This window comes from Propithecus coquereli, unplaced genomic scaffold, assembly GCF_000956105.1.
Source record: "Propithecus coquereli isolate 6110/MARCELLA unplaced genomic scaffold, Pcoq_1.0 Scaffold247, whole genome shotgun sequence".
In the NCBI taxonomy this organism is placed as follows: domain Eukaryota; kingdom Metazoa; phylum Chordata; class Mammalia; order Primates; family Indriidae; genus Propithecus; species Propithecus coquereli.
The window spans coordinates 2,944,474-2,972,036 of NW_012148030.1; the positions used below are offsets into that span (position 1 = coordinate 2,944,474).

A 27,563-nucleotide genomic window follows, 5' to 3' on the forward strand; every position below is an offset into this window, starting at 1 on the left:
TAATTCTGATTTCCACCTGTCTCATGTCTTCAATAACAAAAGAAATGGTAGTAGCAGTAGTGGGACTGCCAGCTGTCCTGGCAATAATAGTAATAATAATAATAATAATGGCAGAGAATTAATTATCATTAATACCAGGGACTAAATAGCACGTTTTATATTTTCTAATTAAATACTCATAACAAACCTGTGAGATAAATACATTTATCCCCTTTACCTTTATGGTAAAACAGAGGGTTAGAGAAATTAAACCACCTGCTTGTGATTGCATAGCTAGTAAATAGAGAAACCAAATGCAAACCCAGGTCCATAGAATTCCATTTGTGCAGAGTCAGGCTGAGTGCTTGTTCAGAGTGCCATGCAGCCTTGATTATTAGATTTCTTGGTCTGCTGGGCTCATACTTGTGAATATGAAGTATATAATGAAGGAAAGACCTCTACTGTGTTATCCAGTGCTTAATACTCCACACTTAATAATGCAATTCTAGGCATTGAACAAGTAGCCAGTAAATATATTTCAATGAATGAAAGAATGAATGAATGAATGAATGAGACAGGGCAGATCCATCACTATTTTCAAATGCAGATGCACGAGGCCATTTCTGGACTTTGGAGGTTGCTTCCCCTTGTCTTAAAATCAAAACCTTGCTCTAGTATCACACTGAGACAGGAAAAGACACAAAGAGGAAAGTTCTGCATTCTCACTTTTAGAATTTATTTATCATTAAGAAACAGAACAGACAATAGAGAGAGCTCCATATTTATTATATAGCCCATTTGTCTAAATGGTATTTGAATGCCTAGGTGCTAGGTGTAGGAAATGTTGTAAATGGGTATAGGAAATTATCAGATAGGCGTTATGATAAAAATATATGTTAAAATATTTCGGGAATTACTTAAGATCACATGATCAAGGAAGACGGCCTTGAAGAGATGATGTTTAAACTGAGAATCTGAACAAGCCAAAGCCAGCTATGAGAACATCTCAGAAAAGGTCAACTTTTATTACTCACCCTAAAATAAGGATGTGCTTTATGTGTTGGAGGAACAGAAAGAAGGAAAACTGTCTTAGTCTTGGAACATCAAGACCAAGGCAAAGAAGAGTAGGAGATGCATTAGGAGAGAAGGCCTTGCAGGTTGGAGGATGGGGTTTGGATTTTATGAGTGCAAAGGGACACCACTGAAGGATGCAATCAGATTTACATATCTAAAAGTTTACTGTAGTTGTGCTGTGGACAATAGAGTGTAGGTGGCAAGTGTGGAAATTGGGAGATAGGAGGTTATTGCCAGGGTCTAAGTCAAAAATAGTTGCCTTTTGTACTGGGGTGGAAGGGGTAGAGGTGGATGTAAGGGTGTGGATCCTGGAGGTGTTTTCTAGGTAGACTCCACAGTCCTGTGTATGTGCATTTGTGTGGTAGGGATGGAGCAAGGGAAAGCTAAGGAATGAAAGGATGATTACTGGGCTTTTGGTCAGTACCTAATAAGATGTGGAAATGCTGGCAAGGGAGCAGATCTGAGGGAAATCATGAATTCTGTTTTGGACATGTTAAGTTTGGAAGTTCTGTTGGACATCCAAGTGAGATACCAAGTAGACATCTTGTGTAGATGAATAAGGTTGTAAAGTAGTAACGAGAAAGAAGTAGAAACTTGAGAGTCATTGACTTACTGACATTATTTAAAGCCAGTGGGGTTTAACATTACCCCTGAAGAGAGTGTAGATAGAAAGCAGAAGGAGTTCTAGGACCAAACTCCAAAGCACACCATTTAAGTCAGAGGAGAGGGACGTGGCAAAGAGAGAAGGTGTAAGTAGTGTGGCACAGAGAAAACCATCAGAGAAAGAAACAGAAGCCAGGAAAGAAAGTGTATTCCACTGTGTCAGATGCTACCAAGAGGCCCCATGAAAGAAGATGTGGTATTGAAAGAAGTAAGATTGGAATTGGCAACCTGCGTGCGTGCCTCAGTGGTCGTGACAAGAGTATGTTCAGTGGAAGAATGGAGAGGGAAGCCCAAGTAGAGTGTGGCAAGACAGTGCAAGGAACTGGAGCAGATTCAATCACTTTAGACAACCCTTTCAAGATGTTTTTCTATGAAGAAACCAAACAATATTGTTCAGTCTCAAAAAGGAAGGAAATTCTGACACTCACCATGACATGAATGAACCTTGAGGATATTACACTAAGTGAAATGAGCCAATCACAAAAAGGCAAATACTGTAGGATCCCATTTATCTGAGATCCCTAGAGTAGTCAAACTCACAGAAGCAGAAAGTAGAATGGTAATTGCCACAGAGGGGCTGGGAGGAGGGGGAAAGGGGAGTTACTATTTAATGGCTACAGAGTCTCAGTTTTACAACAGGAAGAGAGTTCTAGAGATGGATAGTAGTGATGGCTGCACAACAATATGAATGCACTTAGCACTACTGAATTGTACACTTAAAAATGATTAACAGGGTACATTTTATGTGTCTCCTACCACAATTAAAAATAAACAATTTTTTAAAACTTTAAAAAATGTAGATATTCAATCTACATTCAAGGTCCAATATTTAATAAAAGGAGTTCTAGATAAAAGAACAGAATAAACAGTGGAGGTTATACTTTTAAAATAATAATACAAGATTTGCCAGGGCTTTATCTTTAAATTGAAAGGAACCACTGACTGACTGTCAGAAAGAGTGAAAGAAGACCTATATCTAAGCACATTCTCATGAGATTTCAGAATATCAAGAATGAAAAGAAGGTCCTTAACACATCTTGCAGAGAAAAATATAAGAAATCCAAAAAGGAATGAGAATCAAGCTACCTTAGACTTCTCACAGCACTCCTTGAGGGTAGAAAGCTGTGGGGCAATGCCTTCAAAATTGTGAGGAAATTTTTATCAACTTAGGACTCTATATTTAGCCATGTTATCAATCAAATATGAAGGTAGAATAAAGGCTTTTTCTGACATACAAGGACTGAGAATGTTTACTTCCCAAAGCTCTTTCTTGGGAAATTGCTTATGAATATTCCAGCAAAAATAAAAGATATAAACTAAGAAAGAGGAAGATGGGGATCCAGGAAACAATTTTCCGATCCATCCATCCATCTAGGAGAGCGATGGAGGCAAATCCTGAATGGCTCCTATGTAGCAGATCTGGGAGCAGCCAGTTTAATCTGGACCAAGTAAGACTCCATGAGGTAGATCTTTGGTACAAACAGGGAATTTGGTAAATAGAGAATATGATTAAAAATCTTTGAAAAAATTGATACCAACAAAATGAGAGAAAAATAAAGGAAATTAAATACCCCGAAGACCATAAAACTGCCTAAGAATATTTGCTCCAGATATAAAATACACTAAACTGTGGCATGAATTTAAGCAACTGCTGCATATAAGAAAGTCTATTTACTTTTCATGCTGGGAAACTTTTTTGAGATTCTCTGTGGTTATGACATTGGACTGCTGAGAATGTGATAGAAGAAAAAATAATCCAAACCAGACTAATTGGCCTAGTATTGGAACAGTATTTATACAGTCATAATAAGGTAAATGCTGCTTATTGATTTTTTTTTAACTGTGAATCAATCTACAGTCATGCTTAGCATTGCAGACCAAAGGTTCTAGGACAGAAAATATATGCTATTAACCTTCACAATGTAAAAGTAATACTGTACATGACAAAGGTGGGACGTTGAAGGAAAGGAACAACTACAGGAAAAAAAAGGAATCCTTATTTAGAAAATCATGTAGACTTAAATATATCATTTAAGATTACAAAAATAATAAAAGAACTAAAAAAATAATAAGTGAACATTCAGAACAGATGAGAGGAGGAAGCTAGCATATGTGTGCCAATTCCTGGTTATTTCTCATTAAGATATCAATGGATAATTCTCTTAGTCTCATAAATTAGGGACTGAAAAGAGAAACCGTTAAGAGGTTGCTCCTAGAAATTGCAACTGAAGTCTGAGAAAGGAGGTATTTGAGTTAGGACCATGTTTGGGTTCTACTTTGAAAACAAAATAATTGCCAGTGAAAAGAGATGTGACAAGGGACTGGTATTTTTCACTATAAGTCCTTTTGTATAACTTATTTTTTTAAAAAACCATATGCATTATTTTCTTTGATCACAATAAGAAGATTAAGAATAGGATGAATATAGAAGCATAAAAATGACTTAAGTTATTAATCAAATAAGGATACCTAATTATTTGATCAGTGGAGAATGTGGCCATAAAAATAATGTATGTGGATATGGATTCTGGAAAAACCATTTTAAAAAATAAAAGCAATTATGTTAGTGAAATAAACCCTCAGTAAATTTTTTTTGATTGTATAAAACTCAATATTTGAAAAATAAATGCAGATGTGTAAGAAAAATTTGTTTTTTCTATTTTATAATTCATCTCACCTCTAGTTTATCTTCTTCCTAATTATTAATATGTGTTTGTAGTGAGATCTTCAAAGCTCTATCAATTTTAGATTGTCAGACTATTTTGTCTGAATTGATCATTCTGTCTGAACTGGAGTTTGCCCCTGCATTGCTCGTTCAGGCTGCCATAATAAAGTACCACAGATTGAGTGGCTTAAACAATAAAAAGTTCTTTTCTCACACAGTTCAAGAGGCTGGAAGTCTGAGTTCAAGGTGCCATCATGGTGGAGTTTTGGCGAGGGCTCTCTTCTGGGCTTGCAGATGGCCGCTCTGTAACTGTGTGGTAGAGAGAGAAAGAAATAGCTCTCTGATGTCCCTTCCTGTAAGAACACTAGTCCTATCAGTCAGGGACCTACCCTAATGAACTCATTTAACCTTAATTACTTCCCTAAAGGCCCTATCTTAAAATATAAGTTGGGAATTAAATCTTCAACATATGAATTTGGGGAGAAACATACATTCAGTTCATACCAGCCCGTTGAATTAATTCATCATTTGGCTGAATAGAACAGATGGACAAATTGTTTTGCCACCAAGAAGTAATGGAGCTGGGGGGTAGCTAGCTTTTAAAGCCCTAGAACACTTGCATTGGAATCTTTGCATGGACCAACCCCTACCTAAAAGGATTCCATAGATTTTAGGCTCTCCAGACTCCAGAGTCCCCTTACCCTACTCTACTAGATACAATTACAGCACTTTTGTAGGGCTTCTGTTTTCTCTGGAATGCCAACAGCATGGTGGCCCCAACTTCCCTAGGACCTATTAGACCTCTCTTTTTTATAAAATCATCCAAATTAAACACTCAGTCTTTTGATGATTTTGTTTGATCTTCACAACCACTTTGTAAAATGGGCAGAGTAGGGGTTTTCATTCTCATTTTACTGGTGACATAATTGAGTGGCAGAGAGATTAGTGCAGAAAATATGCCTCCTTCCACAATAAGGAGAGTGGAAAGAGACCTGGAGTAGGAGTCAGATGGCTGATTCTGACCTCAACTCTGCCTTGGGCATACCCAGATTAGGGCAAAGGCAGCGTTGTCTTTGATCAGATTTATCTTAATCAATTAATTAAGGAAGCAATCCAGTACTGGAAACCTCAGTAAGAAGCTCACATCTCTTATCCTCATTTTTTCCTCCTATATCCATCAAGCTAGAGTGATACTATGAGGTAAGCATGAAGTTTGAAATTATTGCAGACCTGGTCTGCAGGCAGGTCTGAAATTCACTAGCAGTATGACCTTGGATTAGTTCTAAAGCCTGTTCCTCTGCTAAAACTAATACCTACCTTGTAGGTTGTGGGAAAATTGAAGATGATTTATCTATAGTTCTTAAAACAATTCTTCCTGTATTCTGTGTTACAAAATTATATATAATATTATGTCTGAAATGGCATCGGTGCATTCTTTGGCCACATTCCCAAGCCCGATTTGTTCAGGCTTGACCACACATGTTCTCACAGGAATTAGAAAAGCAAGGAAGAGTGCACAAGCACACAAAATGTCTCAAGAACTCAGCTCCGACCTGGCTCATCATCGCCTCTGCCATGTTCTTTTGGTCAAAGCAAACCACATGGCTCCTCCTGTCCCCCACAGTCAGTAAGTGGGGAAGTAGATGCCATCTATTGCAGAGGACCTCCAGTCATACTGCACAGGGACATTTTCGCACTGAGGACATTTTTGTTGTCAATCTGCTACATTGTTATTCCAAAGCAATTGTTGTAGAAATGAGGTAATGATGATCAATAACCATTTTTATGGTTCATATTTGTTTTCATTTTTGCTTTTGTCATGCTTTCATTCATCCAACATTCACGCAGGGGTTTGCCCATAGATACGTGCTCAGAAAGTATGTATGCCTTGGTATCTTGCACTCACAGAATCTCCCGTAGGCTGTGCTCATCTGTGTGGATGAATGATGGCTTTTCCTGCTGTACTAAGACAGAGCAGACACAAAGTACAGTGTGATCCTCTCCCTCTGTATTTCTTTTGACAGGCTGCACAATCTGGGCTGATAGGAAGAACAGGCCTTGATAACCAGAGCCATCCAGGCTGCCAGAGACATCTTGTTTCCCGTTGACTGCCTGTGCACATCTGTTTATTCCCTCTATGAGGGTTTATCATTAGAAACCCTGATGCCCAGCAGTGTGTGCTCGGGGGCCAGCAGATCTTACCAGCATTGCATGTGAGCCTCCACTTCACAGCTTGTGAGCAATAGCAGCTACACATCTGGGGAGTGCCTTCATAAATAGCTCCACAAGTGCTTGGGGAATCTGGGCTGTATCTTTGGCATGGAATTAGGATACTTTGTCCATGACTGTCCCTGGAGATAGAAGGGGGCTGACTCTGAGTCTCACAGGGAAACAAATGGCAGGACTTATCACTGGAAGACACAAGGCACATTGCAGCAAGGCCCGGCCTGAATAAGGAGCATCCTATTGCCTTTTTTAATTTGACATCTTCATTTTTCAATTTTTTCCTTCGCTTTTTCTATTTTGCCTCACTTTCTTCTTCCTATGCCTACCTTTCTCACTGGTGTCTTTTGATCCTCTTCCTTTCTTATCAACTTTCTTTCTTTCATTCTTAGTTGATTGCACTCAGCATTATCTCACAATGCCTACAACTCAAGTCAACTGGACTCTGAAGAGTCTGCCTGTTCCACTGTGCTGCACAACTGCTTCCCCAGATCAGGATGAATAGTCCAGTTGAAGAGCATGCTAATGCCATTCGGGAAATACTAAGATATACTTTCTGGACACATGTGGCAGGCAGTGTTTTATATAAACCATTTCTAATCTTTCCACAGACTCCAAGATAGGTATTATTTGCAGAGTATTCAGAAACATGTTAGGATGGCTCACTGACTGGCCCAAGGTCCACAGTGCTAGTGAATGCCAGAGTCTCCAATCCAGGTCTGCAAGATTCAGATGCCAAGCTTGTTTCATCATATCATTCTCTGTGTCAGTCAAGAGAGAAAAAAATTGAGGATCAGAGATGTGAACTGTCTTGCTAAGAATTATAGTGCTAGGCTGCCTCTGCATTTTTGGCTCAATATAAGAGAAATCTAATCAGAAGAAAGGCTGTTTGAATCCCAACCTGGGAATGTCAAGAGTGCAGTTGGGGCTTGAACCAGTCTTCTGATACTCAAAGGATATAGGAGCTGTCATATATGATGATGGACCAGACAGTTCTTTCATTTGTTCAACAGATAAGTATTGAGTCCCTTCTTTGTGCCAGGTGCTGTTCTAAAGTTTGGGATTCTTCACAAAATAAGAAAGACCCCTGCCCTTGTGCAGGTTGCAAGCCAGTTATAAGAGACAGATAATCAACAATAGATAAAATAAGTGTATTATGTAATGTGTTAGATGATACATGCTATGAAGAAAGAAACAGTGGACAAAGGTAATGAGTATTGGAAAGAGCAGAAGGAGGAGTGTTGCATTTTTAAATAGGGAGGTCAGTATAGGACTTATTGAGATGGTAGCATTTCAGCAAAGGCCTGAAGGAAGTGAGAGAATTAGTCATGTAGGTATCTGGGAAAAGAACATTCCAAGCAAAGTAAGAAGTGGGCATAGTTGGTATTTTTGAGCAGTAGCAAATAGGCTGGTATAGCAGGAGCAGAATGTATTAGGGAAAGAATAGTAAAGATGACATCAAAAACCCAGGTTGCCAGATTGTATGAGGCATTGTAAGCCATTTAAAAGATTTAAATTGAAGTCAAGGGAAGAACAGGGTAACTTGTTAGGTGCATTAGGTACCTAGATGCAGTAATGTAGGTGTGGCATGATAGTTTTTCCAATAAGGATTGTAGCAATGCTGGTGATGAAGAGATTGGAGTCTGGATATATTTGAAGGTAGAATCTTTCAAATTTCCCAATAGATTAGAGGGAATACAAGAAAAAGAATGGAAGGAATCTATGTTAAATCCAAGATTTGGGGTCTCAGCAATGGGAAGTACAGCATTTCTATTACATGAAATATAGAAGGCTACAGACAGGGCATTTTTGGGGTGAGACGAACAGGAGGTCCATTTTGGACATGTTGAGTTTCAGATGTTTACTAGATATGCAAATGAAACTGAAGTCATTGGTTGCATATGTGATTCTGTAGTTCAGGAAGATTAGACAGGAAATACAATTTGGGATTCATCAGCCTGTATCATGGTAAGGAAAAAAAAAAGGCCATGAGATCTAATGGAGAACACCTATGTGATGTGTGACATGGAAATTAGGGCTGTGGGTGGTGCAGAGATTTGTCTTGCATTTTTCCAAAGGTAGGACTCAAGAATCTGTGAAAAAGATGACACAGGGCCAACTTTGACTTCCATATGAAGGAACATTTTAAGCCATTAGTGCTTATCAGGAATAATGTGGACTATTGTACAGGATACATTTTCTGATGCCATGAATTTTCAGGGAAAGTCTTGAATCTAGATCAGTGTTTCCCCAAATTTTGCATAGTTAACAAAAAGTAAAGAAAAAATAATTATTTTGAATTAGGGGATTGACATTTGGTTTTTATCCAAATAAAGTCTGTACACACACACACACACACACACACACACCCACACACACACACACCCACACCCTTTTTAATATATTCATCATAGTCCAAGTTTTACTAACCACCTACTTAGATGTCTTAAAATGGATTGCATCCTTGCATTCAGTTTAAACTTGAACCAACTTACTACTGAGATTCCTTGGAAATTTGAGTCTGTGGTTCTCAGCATTTAGGAATTAAAAGGGCTATCAAATAAAATTTGATATAGGAAAATTAAGGGAAAAAGTTAGATCAACCTCATCTCTTTTTCTTCTAATGATACTACGACAATGATGTATTAAAACAGTTATTCTCAAACTCCCAGGACTCTGTTAGGCTCTTAAAAGTTATTGAGGACCTGAAAGAGCTTTTGTATATGTGGATGATGTAGATGTGGGAAAATAACCAATACACTGGTGAATAGGGGTTTCAGATGATGAAATGAAACATGCAAAATAAAGTTAGGACTCTGTAAAATCTACCTTCAGGAGAAGAGAGCCCTAGTTTGATAACAGTTCATTTGAGGAAAACTCAAAGTTTTCTGTTTCCTCTAAGTATGAGCTGATGATGTGACTTGTTAAAAATAAAGGTTTAGGCTTCAATACTATATTTCATTTTTGTAGTCAGCACATTTAGGATACTGCCTTTTGAAGAAAATATGAACAAGCTACAATTCCCAGTGAAGAAGATTAGGAAGTGAAAGGTCTAAAACAGATGCCCTGTGAAAAACAGTTGAAAAAACTAATCATGTCTCACTATATATTTGGAAAAGTTACCAAAGTCGCTTACCCATTACTGCTACTTAGGGGCTCTTATACTACTCTGAAGAGATGAGCATCACAATTTAGGAAGCATGAAATGACCCAGGTGACATTAAAGCAGCGGTTAAAGATGAAAGAATGTGAAATAACACTACATATAGTTATCTTTCATTCACCCAAGAGGAAATGTATTTGTCTTTTACCTGGAAACTTTCTAGCAGTGAGATGCCATCTCTTTGGGAGGCATAAAGACCACTCGAAGGCAATTCATGTAAATAAAACATTTGTACCTCCATAATCTGAAATGCACCAAAATAAAAATCAAAAGCACAGAATTAATTAATTCAAGTGTCAAGTATTCCTGATATTTAGAGACCCCTTTATGGGTGAGTGAGCATTAAAAGCTGCTAAAGTAGACATTAATGGTTTGGTGTGTGTGTCTTTTCCTCCCCTCTTCCTCTCCTCTCCTCCTTTCTCTCCTCTCCTCCTTCCTCTTTCTGCAATCTTGAGTAAGATAACAAACTAGAAATTAGTAAAAGAGAGGACTAGGAACTAAAGAAATAACACTGCAAGATAGTAAGGGAAGAAAGAGGCAGTTCTTAGAGCTTGTAAATACTTGCTTATAATGAGATACTGAAAATATGTTTATTGCTTTCTGATATTTGGCCATAAAGCTCAGCTTGTCCCACCAAAGGATGTAAACAGTCTAAGCATTCTATACTTTTTTTATAATAAATCAACTGGACCCCATATAAGCTCACCTGGGTAAGAATTTGTACAGATATTAGGAGCTTAACTTTCAGTATTCTCTTATTAAAAAAACCCCAGCAAATTAAAAGAGAATTATATTGCAAAACACGCAAGTTAAGGGATAATTAAATCACAAAATAAAATTTAAAGACATGATCAAACTTCTTTAAAGCAATTAATTATTCTAGTCCTTAGCAGAAAAACTTCAGGTTTACCTTGGAGAACTTAAAACTTAATGTTTAAGAATTCTTTCCATTTAAGCACAAATCAGAAATTGCTACAAAACACAGTTGAAATTACTGTGTAAAAATTAAATAGAAATCATTTGCAAAAATAATTTGCAAACAATGTTTCCCTCAGGAATGTGTATTTTGCAAAAAGTGTGGTCTCCCTGTGAAACAGAAAGTAAAAGCATATGAAATGTACTTTCAGTGTGTCTACAGAAAGGCTAGGACCAATTCAGAAGGAAGATGTCTGAAATTCTATTTGGTGTCACATTGCGTGGGGGTTAAGATAACAAAGTGCCTCGGGCCTCTTTCAGGGCAACAAAATAAACCAAAATTGTCTCCAGGGTTGTAAATCCAGAGAATGATGTGGTAGACATGAACACAGAGAAAGAGAACTGAGGCAAATGTTTTTTTAATGTTTGCCTTTGGGCAGGATGTTTTTCCTTACTAGTTGACTGTTGCTAGTAAATGTGAAATGCTTTATTTATTTGCTTTATGAACTATTATTATTTAGGTTTAGGCTCCTACTGTGGGGGAAAAAACTCAGCAACATATCAAAGAAAGTTACCATCTAGAAATGGATGTGGAAAGAGTGTGAGTGTTGGGTGAGGAAGAAAGGAGGGCAGTTGAAGGCTTTCACAGCTCTGGCCCTCCCGTTCCTATCTTCAGTGGGGCATATGTTAAAATTTGATTCGTGCAGGTTTAACATATGCTTCTGATTGTTGTTCCAAGTTGCACACAGAAGTGAAGTTTAAGCTCTTCAAAGGAAGCAGGTTATGTCATTCACTCCCAAAACTTGGTTGCTGTTGGGAGGTTAACCCAGGGCACTACAAAAAGAGAAATTCACGCAGAACAAATGAAAGTCAGTTCTGAGAATCTAGAAAGAAGCAGCAGACTGGAGGAGCTGGAGTCATTATGGCTCTTAATATGTAGCAAGCTGATATTAATAACAATTTCATTAAAAGGCCAAGGCTAAGAATCAGCTTATAAATGGGATCAATACTTCTGTCACCATCTGATTAAGAAGAGACAGTGGTTATTAACGGTAGAAATCTTTATCTCCTGGTTATTTTGTTTTATTTGTAATGCCAGTTTACGTGGAGGCATCTCTATGGGTTCACACAATCTTAAAAATCCATGACTAAACATTTGAGTGGTACCAAATTACTGCTTAGAATATATTCTGAAGGAAAAACAAAGCAGCTCCTTGCATGTTAGCCTCAGATTCCCTGAAATTATGATAAAATGAAATTATAACGAAAGCATTCATGCCAGGCTAGTGAGGATGTATTCTGAGTTGACTCTGCATGTTGAGTAAATCTGCACCTGAAGCCCAGTTGATGCTGAGAGTCCTCTGTTCCCTAGGAAATGAGCATGTTAAAGAATAACCTTCCAGGAAGAAAGAAGTTTAGTATATTGATGTACAAGCAACTTCATCCTCTGCCTTGCCTTTCCTAATTTATAGCCTTCTGTGGGGGGTTTCCAATGATGTGATTAGCTTTACTTGCAAGAAACTTGAAAGAGTTTCAGGGTAATGATTTGTCGGCTATAAACTCATTCAGCTAATCCGAAGGAAAAACTGTAGAGCAGGAAAGAACCAGATGCAGAGGTGCTGACTTGTGAAACATGGTGGTAAGTGCATTTCTAGCTAGAAGATCTAAAATTCTCATTTCCTAATCATGCAAAGGAAAGGAAATGATGATGGGCAAAAAGAAAAAAACAGAACATTACCACCAACAAAAAAAAATTTACACCCTCCATGCCTGAGGTCCTCCTCTCTCATCAAAATTAGGAAACAATCAATTTGGTTTCACGCAGAGGTTAGAGGGAAAATGGCTGGAAGCCTGGGACTCTGGGAGGAGGGGTGGCAGGCAGGAGCAGATACGTTTGGTTAGGAGCCAAGTACACACAACGCACAATGGCGTAGAGCAGCAAGGGCTGGGCTTGAAAGTCACTGCTGATAAATAGTAAGGTGTATCCGTGAACACTGACTCCATGAAAATTGTTTCATTTCATTTGTTCGTTCATTCACTTACTCATTGTGGATGTACCACATACTCTAAAGAGCACAATTATAACAGCTCTCATCCTCCCATTCTCACCGAGCATTCCAGTTACTAGGGTTGCTGAACAAATTACCCCAAAACTTAGTGGTATAAGACAAGTATTTATGATGCTAACAGATTATGTGGGTCAAGAAGTCAGGGCACAGCAATGATGGCTTATTTCTTTATCATGGCTTCTGGGGGCCTCAACTGGAAGATTTGAAGGCTGGTGGCTGGAATTGTCTGAAGCTTGTTTAGTCATTTGTCTGGTGGTTAGTGGTGGCTGTTAGCTGAGACTTTAACTGGAGGATTGGCCAAAATTCCAACACATGGTCTTCTCATGTGGTCTGGGCTTCCTCACAGCATGGCCGATAAATTCTAAAGGTGAGTGCTAAAGAGCATGAGGCAGGCAGAAGCAGCATCTTTTTTATGACCTAGCCTCAGAAGTCACATGGCATCAATTCCACTTACTCCATTACTCAGGATGGTCCCATACACTGCTGAAATTCTAGGGGAGGGAACATCAACCTCAAATATCAGTGGAAGAAATCTTGGTCACATGGAATGAAAAGCAGATATATATGTATGTATGTATGTACGAGTATGTATGAATATATGTACATATTTCAGTCAAGCATTATTTGTGATTATTTTATAATCGATGGCCCAACAACTCATGGCTGGAAACATACTAGTAAAATATAACAGCTGAGCAGTATGCTTTCCAAACTCAAATCGCTTGCTTATTATGTCCACTATTTTTACTATTATCTTCTCACCATCTGTACCATTGTTTCCTTAATTGTTTTCTCTAAATTGGCCTGTTTTTTTAAAAAAAAAAAAAAAACCTGAATTTTTTTTTAAAAGCAAACTAGATATTACTATAGGAAATAAAATTTATTTTTGCCATAACTTAAAGATAGCCCTTAAATATAATAAAAGTAAAACAGAACAGTTGTTAGATACCAGACACACTGCATTCTGCTGAAGGTTCCAAGGCCCAAGTGAGCCCTCTCTCTGTCGAGACAGCAGGTTAGTGGGTGTTAGAAAGATGTTAAATCACACTCTTACCAAATTAAGGCTCTCCCCTTGCCCTAATCTGGAAGACTGATAGAGAAGTGAAAGAAAATGATGCCTAGTGAGAAGGGCAGTGATATTTGAGGCCAAGTCTAAGTACCACCCAAGATCCTTTAAGGAACTATCAGTATTGTAGCCTTGCTTTTTTGGCAAACACTGATCCAGAGTGATAAAAATTGTTAATAGTGAAGCTTTAATCTAGTCTAAACCAAGTTCCTGAGACTCATGAGGGAGACCAGCATCTGGGACAGAGTTGATGCTTATTAACTAATAAATGTATTTGTAATTTGTCATTTTTCAAAGGCTAGGCTCTTGGCACCCCTGTGTGTTTTTGTTTTTTGGGTTTTTTTCCCTCATAAATACTTCCCTGGAATACCCAGTGAGCAATAAAAGGCTTGACTAGTTGTCTCCTATATAAAGCCTAACTAGCCCCATTATCTTATTGCCGTTCCCCACATGCAGGTGGAAATGACGTTTTGCTTCCCCACTGTGGCATAACTAATGTTCCTAGGCTTTACAGGGCCACCGTAAGTCCAGAGCCCCAGGCAGACTTGTCCTTCTTATTCTGTAGGTATCTAAAGTCTATAACATTCATTCCTAAAATAATAATTAGCACCTGCTGGAGCCACAGTTTTACTAGGCCCTAGAGATGTCGGAGACATCTTCTTAGAATACAAAGAAAGGCACTTGGAGGTAGCTATTTCTCCCCTAAAATTTAATTAATTGCTTAGCAACCCTGTATTCTTGTTGTTATTCATTAGAAAACATTACTTCCTAAGGATTTCTGGGGATTTTTCTCAGCAGAGATGATAACTTGAGATAATTTTCATGGCTTCTCCACCTAGACCTTTTCTTTGTGGTTTCAGCAGTATCGAGAAGGTCTGCGAGGTTAAGAGGAGGACAAGAGCCAGATATTTATTTTCAGGGAATCCAGTTTGTAGCCTTTACCACACTCCAAGACTTTTAACAGCAGCAGTGCCTTCCTAGGCATGGGGCCAGCATTCACAGATCTTCTTTTCCTTCTTTATTTATAGTCAGCTACGGTGAAGCTGTCTAAACCAGTGGCTCTATGGACCCAGCAGGATGTCTGCAAGTGGTTGAAGAAACATTGTCCGAATCAGTATCAGATCTACAGTGAGTCATTCAAACAGCATGACATAACTGGTAAAGTATGCAGTATCCAAGATATTTCACTCCCATTCCCCCTCCCTGTCCCAATGGCCTTTCCCATACCCTTGCAATGAAAAGGCGTCTTCCTGCTGAAATTTTCTGGCATGAGTTTACTTTCAAAGGAGTGATAAATTCCAGATCCATATGAGCCATGCTACTCAACAAGCATATGCAGTTATTATAGAAAACTGTGGATTTTGAGTGTCCAGGGTGAAAGTGTATGGGAATCAGGATGAGGGGCTGAGGGATCCTAGAGAAAATAGAATCACACCAGTCCTAGAGAAAAGGAAAGAAAAGTATGTTATTCAAATGAATGTGATTATAGGATCACTGTGTAGATCTAAGTAGGGAAGTTTTCTAAATAGGAAAAATCTCGTTTTCATTTTTAATGTAAAGTTTGTTGATGTTTCTGACTTGGTAAGCTATACACATATATCCAATGATGCGAAAGAGTCTTGGTGGAAAGTCAGTGTCCCTGACCTTCACAACATGGTGGCTAGATTCCATCCGATGACCACCTGCTTGTGTCTGTGCCCAGAGATGATCCAAGCTTCTGAAATGAAATGTAAGGATGGATACTAACCCACTGCCCTATAGATGAATACCTTCAAGGAGCCAATTAAGACTCCATTGAGATCAAAGGTATTTGAATATTATAGGTGGAGGTCACGAAGTACTTGGAAGCAGAAAATAGGACAGTATAATAAACCATGAAGGCTCTTCAGATCCAGTCTCTCAATCGGGGAGTGAAGTGGGCAAGACAGAGCAAATATGCCCCTCATCACAGTCCATCAGAGTAAGCAGGGCTTGTGCAGACCTGGCCTGCCTGCCCACCCTACGATTCTGACTGTATGCAGGTGACAGTCTTCCCTCACCCCTTCCCAAGCGCCATGAAAGGTAGGAGTGAGGACACACTCTGCACCAACACTGTGTGGCTTCATGGGGAACAGTGTTAAGAAGTCCTCATTCTGGTCCAGATCCTTCCTTTTTTCTGAGGGATACTGACACTGGTGGGAAGATGAATTACCATGGAAGAGCTCAACATCCTAGATGCCAAACCTCTTTCCAAACCCAAACATCTATCTTGAGAAATCCTAACCTCTCTCATTCTTTTCATGCCTATTACTTTGAAAAGGGACTCAGTGAGCAGAAACGATTTCTTTTTGCAGTTCAGTTCTTATCCTGTAACTATGAGATGTGCAGTATATATATTTCACCTTCCTAGAGCAGGATTTGGTGGTTTTCAAAGTGTGTTCCATGGAGCCTTTAGCTGCCAAAGGGACATGGGTGTGCTTTGGGTAGAAGTGGGTGGGTCAACCAAATCAGCTCCCTTTGTCTGCTTTATATAGTCACATCATATAGAAAATTTGATTTGGTTTCAAAAAGAGTTCTGGCGCTAAATGTTTAAAAAATGCTGAGCTATATGATCATAGATTCCTGCTCACCAAGTTGGTAATGTCTAAATATATCAGGAACATACCCAATCATAGCTCAAGCAAAATTAACAAATAAGAGAGTGAAATCCTCCTAACTTAAGTATAAAAATGGTCTTTTGCACTTCTTTCTCCCCCCAACTAGAGGTAATGGCTCTTTTGGATGAAATTTCTGAAATTCTGAAGGCAGTGTGGGCACTTAGCTTAGATTCCAAGTGGTTAGATGTTATTTTTTTAGTTCCTCCCTTAAGAATATAAGAAAAGCTCATATGAGGTCAGTTATTCCCCCCACCAAAAGTAATCAATCAGTAACCATTTCCCTGATTATGATAGCCTTCATCAGATAATGGCTGCTTAATGTTTCTTAATGTCTGTGTTATAGTAATGGTGAAGCCTTTTTCATGATCTTATTTGAAAGCAGTATTATCTTTTATTAGGGGTGAGAATTATGAGGTACCCTTGAGGGAAGGATAAGCATTTATAATGGTTTGAAGAGGATGAGCCTTACAGTCCTCAGAAGTAGAGATCCATGCTCCAATGCTTATGGAGTAAATGGTACCACTTCCCGAGTTTTTCTGCTAAGACACATGAGGACAGGGACATGGGAATAAGATATGTGTATCAACCAGTTGTCCTATGCTTTGGGTGGCATTCTTGGTCTCCACAAAACACCTCTGGTATTGGTAAATCACAACCTTCTTGGGATCTTGGGCAAGCTGCTCAACTCGGGCAAATTATTTAACCTCACTTCCTTCTCTCCAGAATAAAGATAATAATAATACCTGTCTCAGGGAGGCACTGTGAAGACTAAGTGAAATAATGTAGGAAAACCACGAAGTTAACCATTTATTGACACCTTCCGCATGCCAATATTGTGTCATTATTCCTGTCAAGACTCACCTGAAGGTGTCGAAAAACATATTGTTACTTCATTCTAAGGGTAGCCTATTTTCTGGCAAGAAAAGAAAGCAGGGAATTATTTGGGGACTTAGGGAACAGAGAGAATGATTTCAGATTAACATTTGGTCCACATCTTTTTGACATTCACCTATTTGAAGCCTCAGAAGACCACTCTCTTCCCCTGTTCTCTGGCCCCTGGCTCTCTAGGGGTGAATGTAAAGCATTCAAATGATCGCAGGTGCCAAGTGGCCAGAAAATAGCTTTCAGAATTCCAGCCAGCCTACGATTACCAGCCCTGTGATGCTGAAAGCTGTGGGAATCCCAGTCCTCTTGGAGGCTGTGATAAATTAGGCAAAGAGGTTTGCAAAACATCAAGACGTGATGCCAGAGCAAACCTCGACAGGCTGTGCAGATAGTAGAGTGACTTAGGATGAGGGCAGGGGGGTGGTTAGAAGTGCCAGGTTGAAGCCCAGAGCTGCAAAACAGTTGTGTGATTTTGTGCAGTTTGCTAGGTGAACTTCAGCTTTCCTCGCCTGTAAAAAGGAGATGATAATAGTACCCACCTCATGGCGTTGCTGTGAAGGTCATTCACAGTCACAGTAAGGGTAAGATGAATGTGAACTGCTGCCATTTTCCTAAGTGCTGCCCTAATTTCTGCGATGACAAAACAACACACACAAACAATGTTGAATTCTGGCTTTATTGTCCTGAAAATGGGAAATAAGCAGCTAAAGGGAAACCAGAGTCTGGGCTGGTAAATATCCTATGCTAATCTGCAAAGCTGCAAAAGAAAAAAAAAATTGTTCGTGTGTCTCTTATTTTGGGTTAGATTCTCTTAGGTGCTACTGTTCTTTTATTTTTCTTAAAGCAAGGCTCTCCAATATCATGCTCATTAAGGAAGCATGTTCTATCAATGTTATATATAAATAGGCCCTTGATTTAGAGGCAGACGATCCAGTGATTGTAAATAAAAAGGAAATATATTAAATGGAAAGAAGAAGAAGGAAAGAGAGACAGGTTTTCCGATCATAGGTCTGATTCAAATCTTCACAGCTGTCCTCTACCCCAACCTTTGACGTGTAATAGCAACATAACATCACACACGTTAGTTTCTTGTCAGTAAAATGAGAATATTTATCTTAAAGCATTGCTGGAAAGATTAAATGGGATGATCCATGTGAAAGGCCTAGCTTAATGCCTGACACATAGTAGACTTTCATTTATCCATTTAGCAAATATTTATGGACCATCTACCATGTACCAGGTTTGGAGACCACAGCAGTAAATAAGAGTCAGTGACCCATGTGGGGAAAAATTCGTGCTTCCGTGGAAAACTATACATCATCCTCTATAGCTCAACATTTTGGGCTATCTAGATCCAATTCTTGGGAGCCATTTTATAACTCTGAGTTGTAGATAACTGATAGTAATACAACATAATTCTTGTCTATTGACATGTAAATTCTGGCCCACAGAGGTTCAGTCGCCTTCCCTAGCACTGGGGAAATGGTGAGTTTCGCCTCCCACATACACATTCATTTTGGTCTTCATGATCTTTAATTGTGTCCGCTATTTGGATTCTCCTTTGAGCTGGTCGTAACATCTTGCTAGTTTCACCATTAATAAGTTAAAATCTTAAAGACATGTTCATTTTTGTATTTGTATGAGGGTCATGATTTTAACCTTTTTTATTTTTATTTATTTATTATTTAGAGACAGGGTCTCATTCTGTCACCCAGGCTGGAATGTGGTGGCACCATAATAGCTCACTGCAACCTCCAACTCCTGGGCTCAAGCTGTCCTCCTGCCTCAGCCTCCTGAGGCGCTAGGACTTGAAAATTACCTTTTAATCTGGGTAGTTGTTTAAATTTTCCATATTTAATTGTTTACAAATAGTTCTATTATATTAACATTTTTTCTTATGTGTTTGTTTGAAGGACATTAAATTCTAAACAGATTTCCCCAAGTTATTTCAAAGTCTAAGAAAATTTTCAATATGTTTTAACCTACCGGTGCTCAAAACCTTTTGTAAATTTCCTATTCAAATTCATAATTTCATTGTGTCCAGAAGACACCTGCTACTTTTTGGCAGATGCATTTAGTTGGAAGAGAAGCTACAGTAGTCCCTTCTTATCTGAAGAATCTAAGACTCCCAGTGGATACCTGAAAACGTACATAATACCAAACCCTATATGTACTGTTTTTTCCTATACAGAATACCTATTATAAAGTTTAATTTATAAATTAATCACAGTAAGAGATTAACAATAATTAATAACAACATAGAAGTATTATAACAATATACTATAATAAGAGCTATATGAATGTGATTTCTCTCTCTGTCTCTCTCAAGATATCTTCTTATACTCTACTCACCTATTTTTGGACCACAGTTGACCACAGGTAACTAAAACCTCAGGAAGTGAAACTGTGGCTAAGGAGGGACCACTGTACTAGCGTTAACTCCCAACAGAAGCACTCTGAAACAGGAATAAGATGGTTAGAACATGGGAGAGGCACTAGAATATATAGATTTAAGTCATCAGATTAGGCTTAAAAGAAAGAAATGTGTCTATTTTCCTGTTTTTGCAAGATTCTTTCCCTAGCTTTCTGAGGTCTGGCTTGGAATACTAATGAGGAGGTCCTACTGGGGCCAAGTCTAAGTTCACAGGCAACTTTCAGATTCCTTTTTATGCACAGTTAAGAATAGTTTCAGGTTTGAGGAGATTTCAGCCCCTTGCTCTGCCAGGTATTCTTCCTCAGTGGTTGCTAACGTTGCCTCACCTCATTCAGCTTCAAATCCTCCACCTGTAAAGGGCTTCTTCCCCTGCCCATTTTTAAAGACTTATTTTCATGGGGGAAGCACTCAGAGCTTTGCAGAACGGAAAAAATTTTTAAAAGCTACTTTGAATGTATAAAGGGTTTCCTTGGGTCTACTTCCTGTAATGACCATGGGTATACTTTAGATGTCTGCAGGAATAGTTCCTATATATATGGGTATCCCCTACAAGTTGTCCGTATTGATTTGTCCTATGCCTAAATGGTCTCCCACAAAATAGATGGTACCTCTGGTCCTTTCTTGTGCTCCAGCTATTACCCATTTGTGCCTCTTTTCCCTATAAAAAAATATCCCGCTGAGATGTAGCACCTTGAAATTTGGAAATTCTGCTTATGCTAGTGAATAAAGGGGAGACCACTTTGTCTTTTTGAGACCTTTGGAATGTGGCTCTGTGCATTTGCTAACATTGTTTCCTTCAGTGCTGATTTTTCTGAGCTGTTCCACCCCTTTATCCTTCTGCTATTGTCTTCTGAATCTTTTATTATGGTTAGAGTTCCCTGTAGAGACCAATGGGTCTGTAGTTAACAAGTATCAAAAGAAGTAGACTAATTACTTCATGTGATTTACCTATGAGAATACGACTTCGGAGAATCCAGTAGAACAAAATAAAATGTGGACATATTTAACTACCCAGTGCCTCATCTGCACATTTTCTTGTCTCTATTGCTTTCCCCTCTGGATATTGTGTTCTACTTTTCTGTATCTTTATATTTTGTTACATTTCTCTTGTGCGTGAACTGCTCTATACTTTTTATTGAACCTTGAGCATAATTTTATATCTATGTAGTAAAGTTCCTGATGTGATTGGGGCATGAGTTTTTCTCATAAGTTAATTTTGCGATAATAGCATTTAACCTCTTTTATGGGAAGCTTACAACTTTCTAACTTATTAACTTACCAATTTCTTTAAAAAAAAATTCCTCAGCCTTCTTAAATCAAGGGTACTTAAGTTGGTTTTCTTGACGATTCAGGGTAATAGACTTCTGAGTGCTGGCAAGGACTTTAGATGTCATCCAAGGATTTATGGGGTCAGCAAAAAAATACCCCTTTCAATAAGAAATAAACACAGGAGTTAGGTAATTCAGACATCAGAATATCAGCTTTATTCCTGATAAATATTTTTGGAGAATGTCATTTAGATCTTTTGACAAATTGATTTGCTAAGAATTTTCCTGTCTGAATTAAGCATCCCAGTAACTGTACAACTGGGAACTGCCCCTTTTAGCACTTGGCAAAAAACAGACTACATCAGGCACATGGGTCATAGGAGAGCACAGAACATGGAACTGGGCTAAGTGAGCAGCACATGGAGGCAGGAGGGAGGCCAGGTACTTCAGTTGGGAAGTCTCTCTGCAAGGGAATGGGAAGAATGGGGCATGTGTGGCCCCCAACAGTCCAACCACATGTCTCCCTTTATATCCTTCCCAACCCTTGCTAGGTGGCCAGGTAGCCTTTGCTTGAACACCTCCAGGGATGAGCATTTCGTAATTTTAAAACGCAGCCTGTTTTCTGTTCAAGATCTTGGATAGTGCTGGTGGTGGTGGTGCTTATAGTTTTTGATTTTGCTTACTCCTTTCTACTCTAAGCTGCAGGTCTCCTAAACTGCTTTGAAGCACTCTCAAATTCCATGCTCTATCATCCTCAAATCTACCCATTCACTTGGATAATTCTAATTTTCCTCCTACAGAAAATCTTCCTTAGTTCTTCTCACCTGAGTTAGGTATCCCATTCTGTAGCTCCCAAGGTAAGGCTTTATGGTAAGACTCATCACATTAAGTTAATAGTATAAAAGTTTAATTATTAGAAAGTTTGTGCTGAGGTTTAACTGAAACATACCCCTAGGTCCTGTTTAGGTTCCCATGTTAGAAACCCTTACTGAAGAAAGCCCTGCATGACACCTCCCCCCTCCCAATTACACATTCTTGCTGCCAGGCCTCAGTGACACCATGATGCTATCTCCCAGTCCTCTCCTTCATTCCAGTGGACTGTCAAATGGATACCCCAAAATGCTTTCTCTCATGTTCCTTCTTCATCTCAGTAGATTTCCTTCTTTCTGCTACACTGAGAAGGTAATGTAACGTCAGATGAGTAATGTAAGCAGAGAAATGAAAACTCTAATAAAAGATCAAAACTAACTGTTAGAAATTAAAAAAAAACACTTTAACAGAGATAAAGAATGCCTTCAATGGGATCATCAGTAGATTCTACACAGACGTGGAAAGAATCAGTGAACTTGAACATAGAACAATAGAAAATATGCAAACTGATATGTAAAGAGGAAAATGAATGAAAATAACAAAGCAGAACATCTAAGAATTTTGGAGCAATATTAAAAGATGTAACATGCATTATTGGAATACTAGGAGGAGAAGAGGACAGAAGAGATAGTTCAAGTTATAATGACTGAGAACTTTCCAAAATTAATGACAGACATCAGACCACAGATCCAAAAAGTTCAGAGTACACAAAGCAGGATAAATACCCAAACAATTACGCCTAGGTATACCATAGTTAAACTACACACCCCACTCACACACACACACAAAATAAAGGTAAAATCTTGAAGCTAGATTTTAAAAACAAGCACACACACACAAACACCTTACATATACAAAATAAAGGATAAGAATTCCAGGAGAGTTTTCATCAGAAACCTCTCAAGCAAAAAGAGAGTGGGTGGAAACTTAAAAGAGTTGAAAGAAAAAAAATTGCCAATTCTATATCCAGGAAAATTATCCTTCAAAAGTAAGGAGAAGTAAAGACTTGCTCAGACAAACAAAAACTGAAGCAATTCAGTGCCAGCAAACTGTCCTATAGGAAATATTAGAATAAATTCTTCAGACAGAAGGAAAATGATATAGGTCAGATTTGGACTAAAGAAAGGAAGAACATCAGAAAAGAAACAAGAGAAGGTAAAATAAATTTCTTTATTTTTCTTATCATTAATTTAAAAGATAACTTTTTAAAGCAATAATAATAGTATACTGGGTTTTATAGCATATAGATAAGTAAAATGAATAACAACAATGTCACAGGAGTTGGAAGGGAGGAAATGAAAATGCTCTATTATAAACTACCTGTATTACATGTGCAGAATAATGTTATATTTGAAAGTGGACTTAGATTATTTCAAAATATATATTGTTAACTCTAGGGCAACTACTAAAAAGCTTTTTATAAAGGAAATGTAAATGATATGGTGAGATGAGCAGATAAAATGAAATTGTATCAAATGCTCAAAATCAGAAAGGAAGAAAAAGAAAAAAACAATAGAAAAAAGTTATAAAGTTGGTAGATTTTAATCCAACCATATCAATAATTACCTTAAATGTAAATGGTCTTAACACACTAGTTAAAATACAGAGATTGGCAGATTTGGGGGGGACCTAACTATATTCTGTCTACAAGAAACACACTTTCAATACTCAGGTTGAAAGTAAAAATGTTGGAGAAATATATACCATGCTAACATAGTCAAAAGAAAGCTATAGTAGTTATATTAACTTGAGACAAAGCAGACTTTAGAATAAGGAAGAATGAAAAGGATAGAGGGACATTATAGAATGATACAGGGGTAAATTCTCCAAGAAAACATAATGATTCTAAACATTTGTTCTCTTAAAACAGAGCATCAAAATGCATGAGGCAAGTACTTATAAAATTCAAGGTAGAATCATAAATCTACCACTACAGTTGTGAACTTTAATATCATGCTCTGTAGTTCACAGACAAAGCAAAAATATAGTAAGGATATAGATGACCTGAACAGCATTATCCATTTACTTGACCTAAGTGACATCTATAGAATACTTTATAGAATATGTATCCAATACACATTCTTCTTAGTAGATTCTGAGAAAGCTTTTGACAAAATTCACCATATATCAATAAGAAAAAGCCTCTCAGACAACTAGAAATAAAAGAAACCTTCCTAATACCGAGCATCTATGATGAACCTACAGCTAACACCATCCTTACTGGTGAAAGGCAATGTTTTTTTTCTCTACGTTCCAGAACAAGACAAAAACAAATGCTCTCTCTCCTGTTAAATATTATACTGAAGACCACAGCCAGTGAAATAAAACAAGGAAAATATTAAAGGCATAAAGATTGGACAGAAAGAAGTACAACTGTTTTTACTTATAGATGACACAGTTGTTTATCTAGAAAACACTGTGAGATCTACAGATTAAGTATCCTTTCTTCAAAATACTTGGGGCCAAAAGTATTTCCAAATTTGGATTTCTTTATTTTGGAGGGGGCAGATTTTGTAATAGTTGTAGAATACATACCAGTTGATCTTCCCTAATCCAAAAATCTGAACTGCTCCAATGAGCATTTCCTTTGAGCATCATGTTGGTGCTCAAAAAGTTTTTGAATTTGGAAGATTTGGGATTTTTTGACTAGGGATGTTCAACCTGTATGAAGAAAAAAAAAATCCTACAAGAACTAATAATTTAACTTAGTAAGCACACAGAATACAAGATTAATACATACAAACAAAATATATGCAAACTCTACACACAAAAAAATTGTAAAACATCGCTAAGAGAAATTAAAGATCTAAATAATGGTGAGATATACCATATTTGTGGAATTAGAAGACTCAATATAAAAATTATGTCCAGTCTTCCAATGCTGATATATAGAATCACTGCAATCTCAATCAAAATCCCAGCAGAATTTTTTTTATAGAAATAGACACTTTGATTCTAAGATTTACAAGGAAATGCAAAGAAGTAGAGTAGTGAAAACAATATAAAAAAAATCTTTATTGATTTCAAGAGATACTGTAAAACTACAGTAACCAAGACAATATGATACTAGAATAAAGCCTGACTTATAGATCAATAGTACAGAATAGAAATTCTAGAAATACAGCCACACATATATGGCTGAATGATTTTCAAAGTGGTACCAAAGCCATTCAATGTGATAAAGGGTGGCCTTTTCACTAAATGGCACTAGAACAACTGGATAAATGAACTGTAACCCCTATGTCACCCTATACACAAACTGTAATTTGAAGTAAGTATGGACCTAAATGGAAAACCTAATCTATAAAATTTCAAGAAGAAAGTATAAGATAAAATCTTCACAATCTTGGGACTAGGCAAAGATTTCTTAGATAAACCCCAGAAGTACTAACTATAGAAGAAAAAAAATGTTAAACTGGTCTTTATCAAAATTAAAAGACCTGCTCTTCAAAGAATCCATCAATAAATTGAAAAGAAAAATCACAGACAAGAAAGTACTTCTATTATACATCTGAAAAAGGAATTGTATACAGAATATAAAACTAACATTTAAAACTCAAGAAGACGAATAACCCAATAATGGCAAAAGATTTGAACCGATACTTCACAAAGAAAATATAATAATGGCCAATAAGCATTTTTTGGGTATTAGAGAACTAGAATTTCAAGAACATGTTTCCCTTGGGTAAATACCTCAGGGTGGAATTGCAGGATCATTTCATAAGTTTGTGATTAGCTTTATAAGAAACTTAAAATTTTTAAATCAAGTGGTACCTTATTATACTCACAACAACAATGTACAAAAGATTCATATGTGCCACATCCTGAGCAACACTTGATATTGCTTGGTATTTGAATCTAAGCCATCTACTGGGTGCAAAATTGTTATTGATTTATTTGTCTTCTTGAGTCTTATTTGTCTTCTATTACTTAGAATTGCCAAAAATTCTAAACAACCCTATGTCAAACAAGAGAAAAATAAACAAACTGTGGCATATTCCCAATGAAACCTCTATTCAGTAATAAAAAGAAACCAAAGCCTGATGCATGCAATATAAATGAGTCTCACATTGGGGTGAGTAAAACAAGTTGAACACAAAATAGTACATAATGTGTGATTCTCATCATGTGAAATTCCAGAGCAGACAGGATTAACCTACAGTGATAGTGATCAGATCAGGGGTTGCTTGGAGTAGTGGGTAGTATAGACATTTTAATAATATTGATTCTGCTGACCCATGAGCATGGTATGGTTTTCCACCTGTTTACGTCCTCTGCTATTTCCTTCCTCATATTTCATAGTTTTCTCTGTAGAGGTCTTTTACCTCTTTAGTTAAATATATTCCTAGGTATTTTCTTTGTTGCTCTTGTGAAGGATATTGAGTCTTTGGTTCTCAGTCTGACTGTTGTTGCATATAAGAATGCTACTGATTTCTGTACATTGATTTTGTAACCCGAGACTTTGCTGCATTTGTTTATCAACTCCAATAGTCTCATGGCAGAATCTTTAGGGTTTTCTAGATGTATGATCATATCATCAGCAAAGAGCAACAGATTGACCTCTTCTGCCCCCATTTGGATGTCCTGGATTTCCAGCTCTCTAGCAATGGATATCAACCAAATGCCACTAAAATGACAGAAGAAGTTCAAACATGGATTGTTAGAAAGCTCAATGATATGCAAGAGAAAATGAATACCCAACACAAATAAACCACAAAAAATATCCAGAATTTGGAAGAAAAATTCACAAAGAAATTGAAATATTAAAGAAAAATCAAACAGTACTTCTGAAAATGAAGAATTTATTCAAGGAATTACAAAACACAGTGGAAAGCCTCAAGATTAGGGTAGATCAAACAGAAGAAATAATCTCAGGGATTGAAGATAACACCTTTCAATTAAATAAGTCAGTTGCAGAGATAGAGCAGAGAAATAAGAGAAAAGAGTAAAGCCTATAAGAAATGGGGGATTATGTAAAGAGGCCTAACATGAGAATTATAGGCATCCCTGAGGGTGAGGAAGAAAATACACAAGGGTTGGATAAACTCTTTGAGGATATAATAGAGGAAAATTTCTCAGGCCTTGCCAAAAATCTAGATATCCAGGTACAAGAAGCTCAAAGGACTCCTGGGAGATTCATTGCACACAGGAAGACACCACATCACCGTCATCAGACTGGCCAAAATAACCACAAAAGAGGCCCTGCTATGGGCTATAAGGTGAAAGAAGCAGATAACCTACAAAGGAAAACCCATCTGACTGACTACAGACTTCTCAACTGAGACCTTAAAAGCCAGAAGAGACTGGGGCCCCATTCTCACTCTTCTCAAACAGAATAATGCCCAGCCTAGAATCTTGTAGCCTGCAAAACTAAGTTTCTTATATGAAGGTGAAATAAAGACTTTCTCAGACAAGCAAAGACTGAGGGAACTCATCAAGAGAAGACCTGCCTTCCAGGAAGTACTCAGAACAGTGTTACAAACAGATCAGCACAATAAACATTCACCAATGTAAAATCATCCAAAAGCTAAAGGTCCAAGGCCAGATACTACAATGGCTCAAGAAAGAAAAAAAGAAACAAAGTTCAACTCAACAGATGAACAGAAATCTGCCTCACTTATCAATTCTTTCAATAAATATGAATAGCTTGAAC

General features: G+C 37.7%; 1 protein-coding gene across 2 annotated transcripts in view; it reads left to right on the forward strand.

Moving 5' to 3' along the window:
• The window catches only part of SAMD12 (sterile alpha motif domain containing 12), a 397,831-nt gene that overhangs the window by 141,965 nt on the left and 228,303 nt on the right, over positions 1-27,563 (forward strand). For both annotated transcript variants that reach the window (XM_012646559.1, XM_012646558.1), the window contains exon 3: positions 14,846-14,975. In XM_012646559.1, the coding sequence (XP_012502013.1) occupies positions 14,846-14,975 (130 nt within the window). The remainder of the gene's footprint in view (positions 1-14,845; positions 14,976-27,563) is intronic.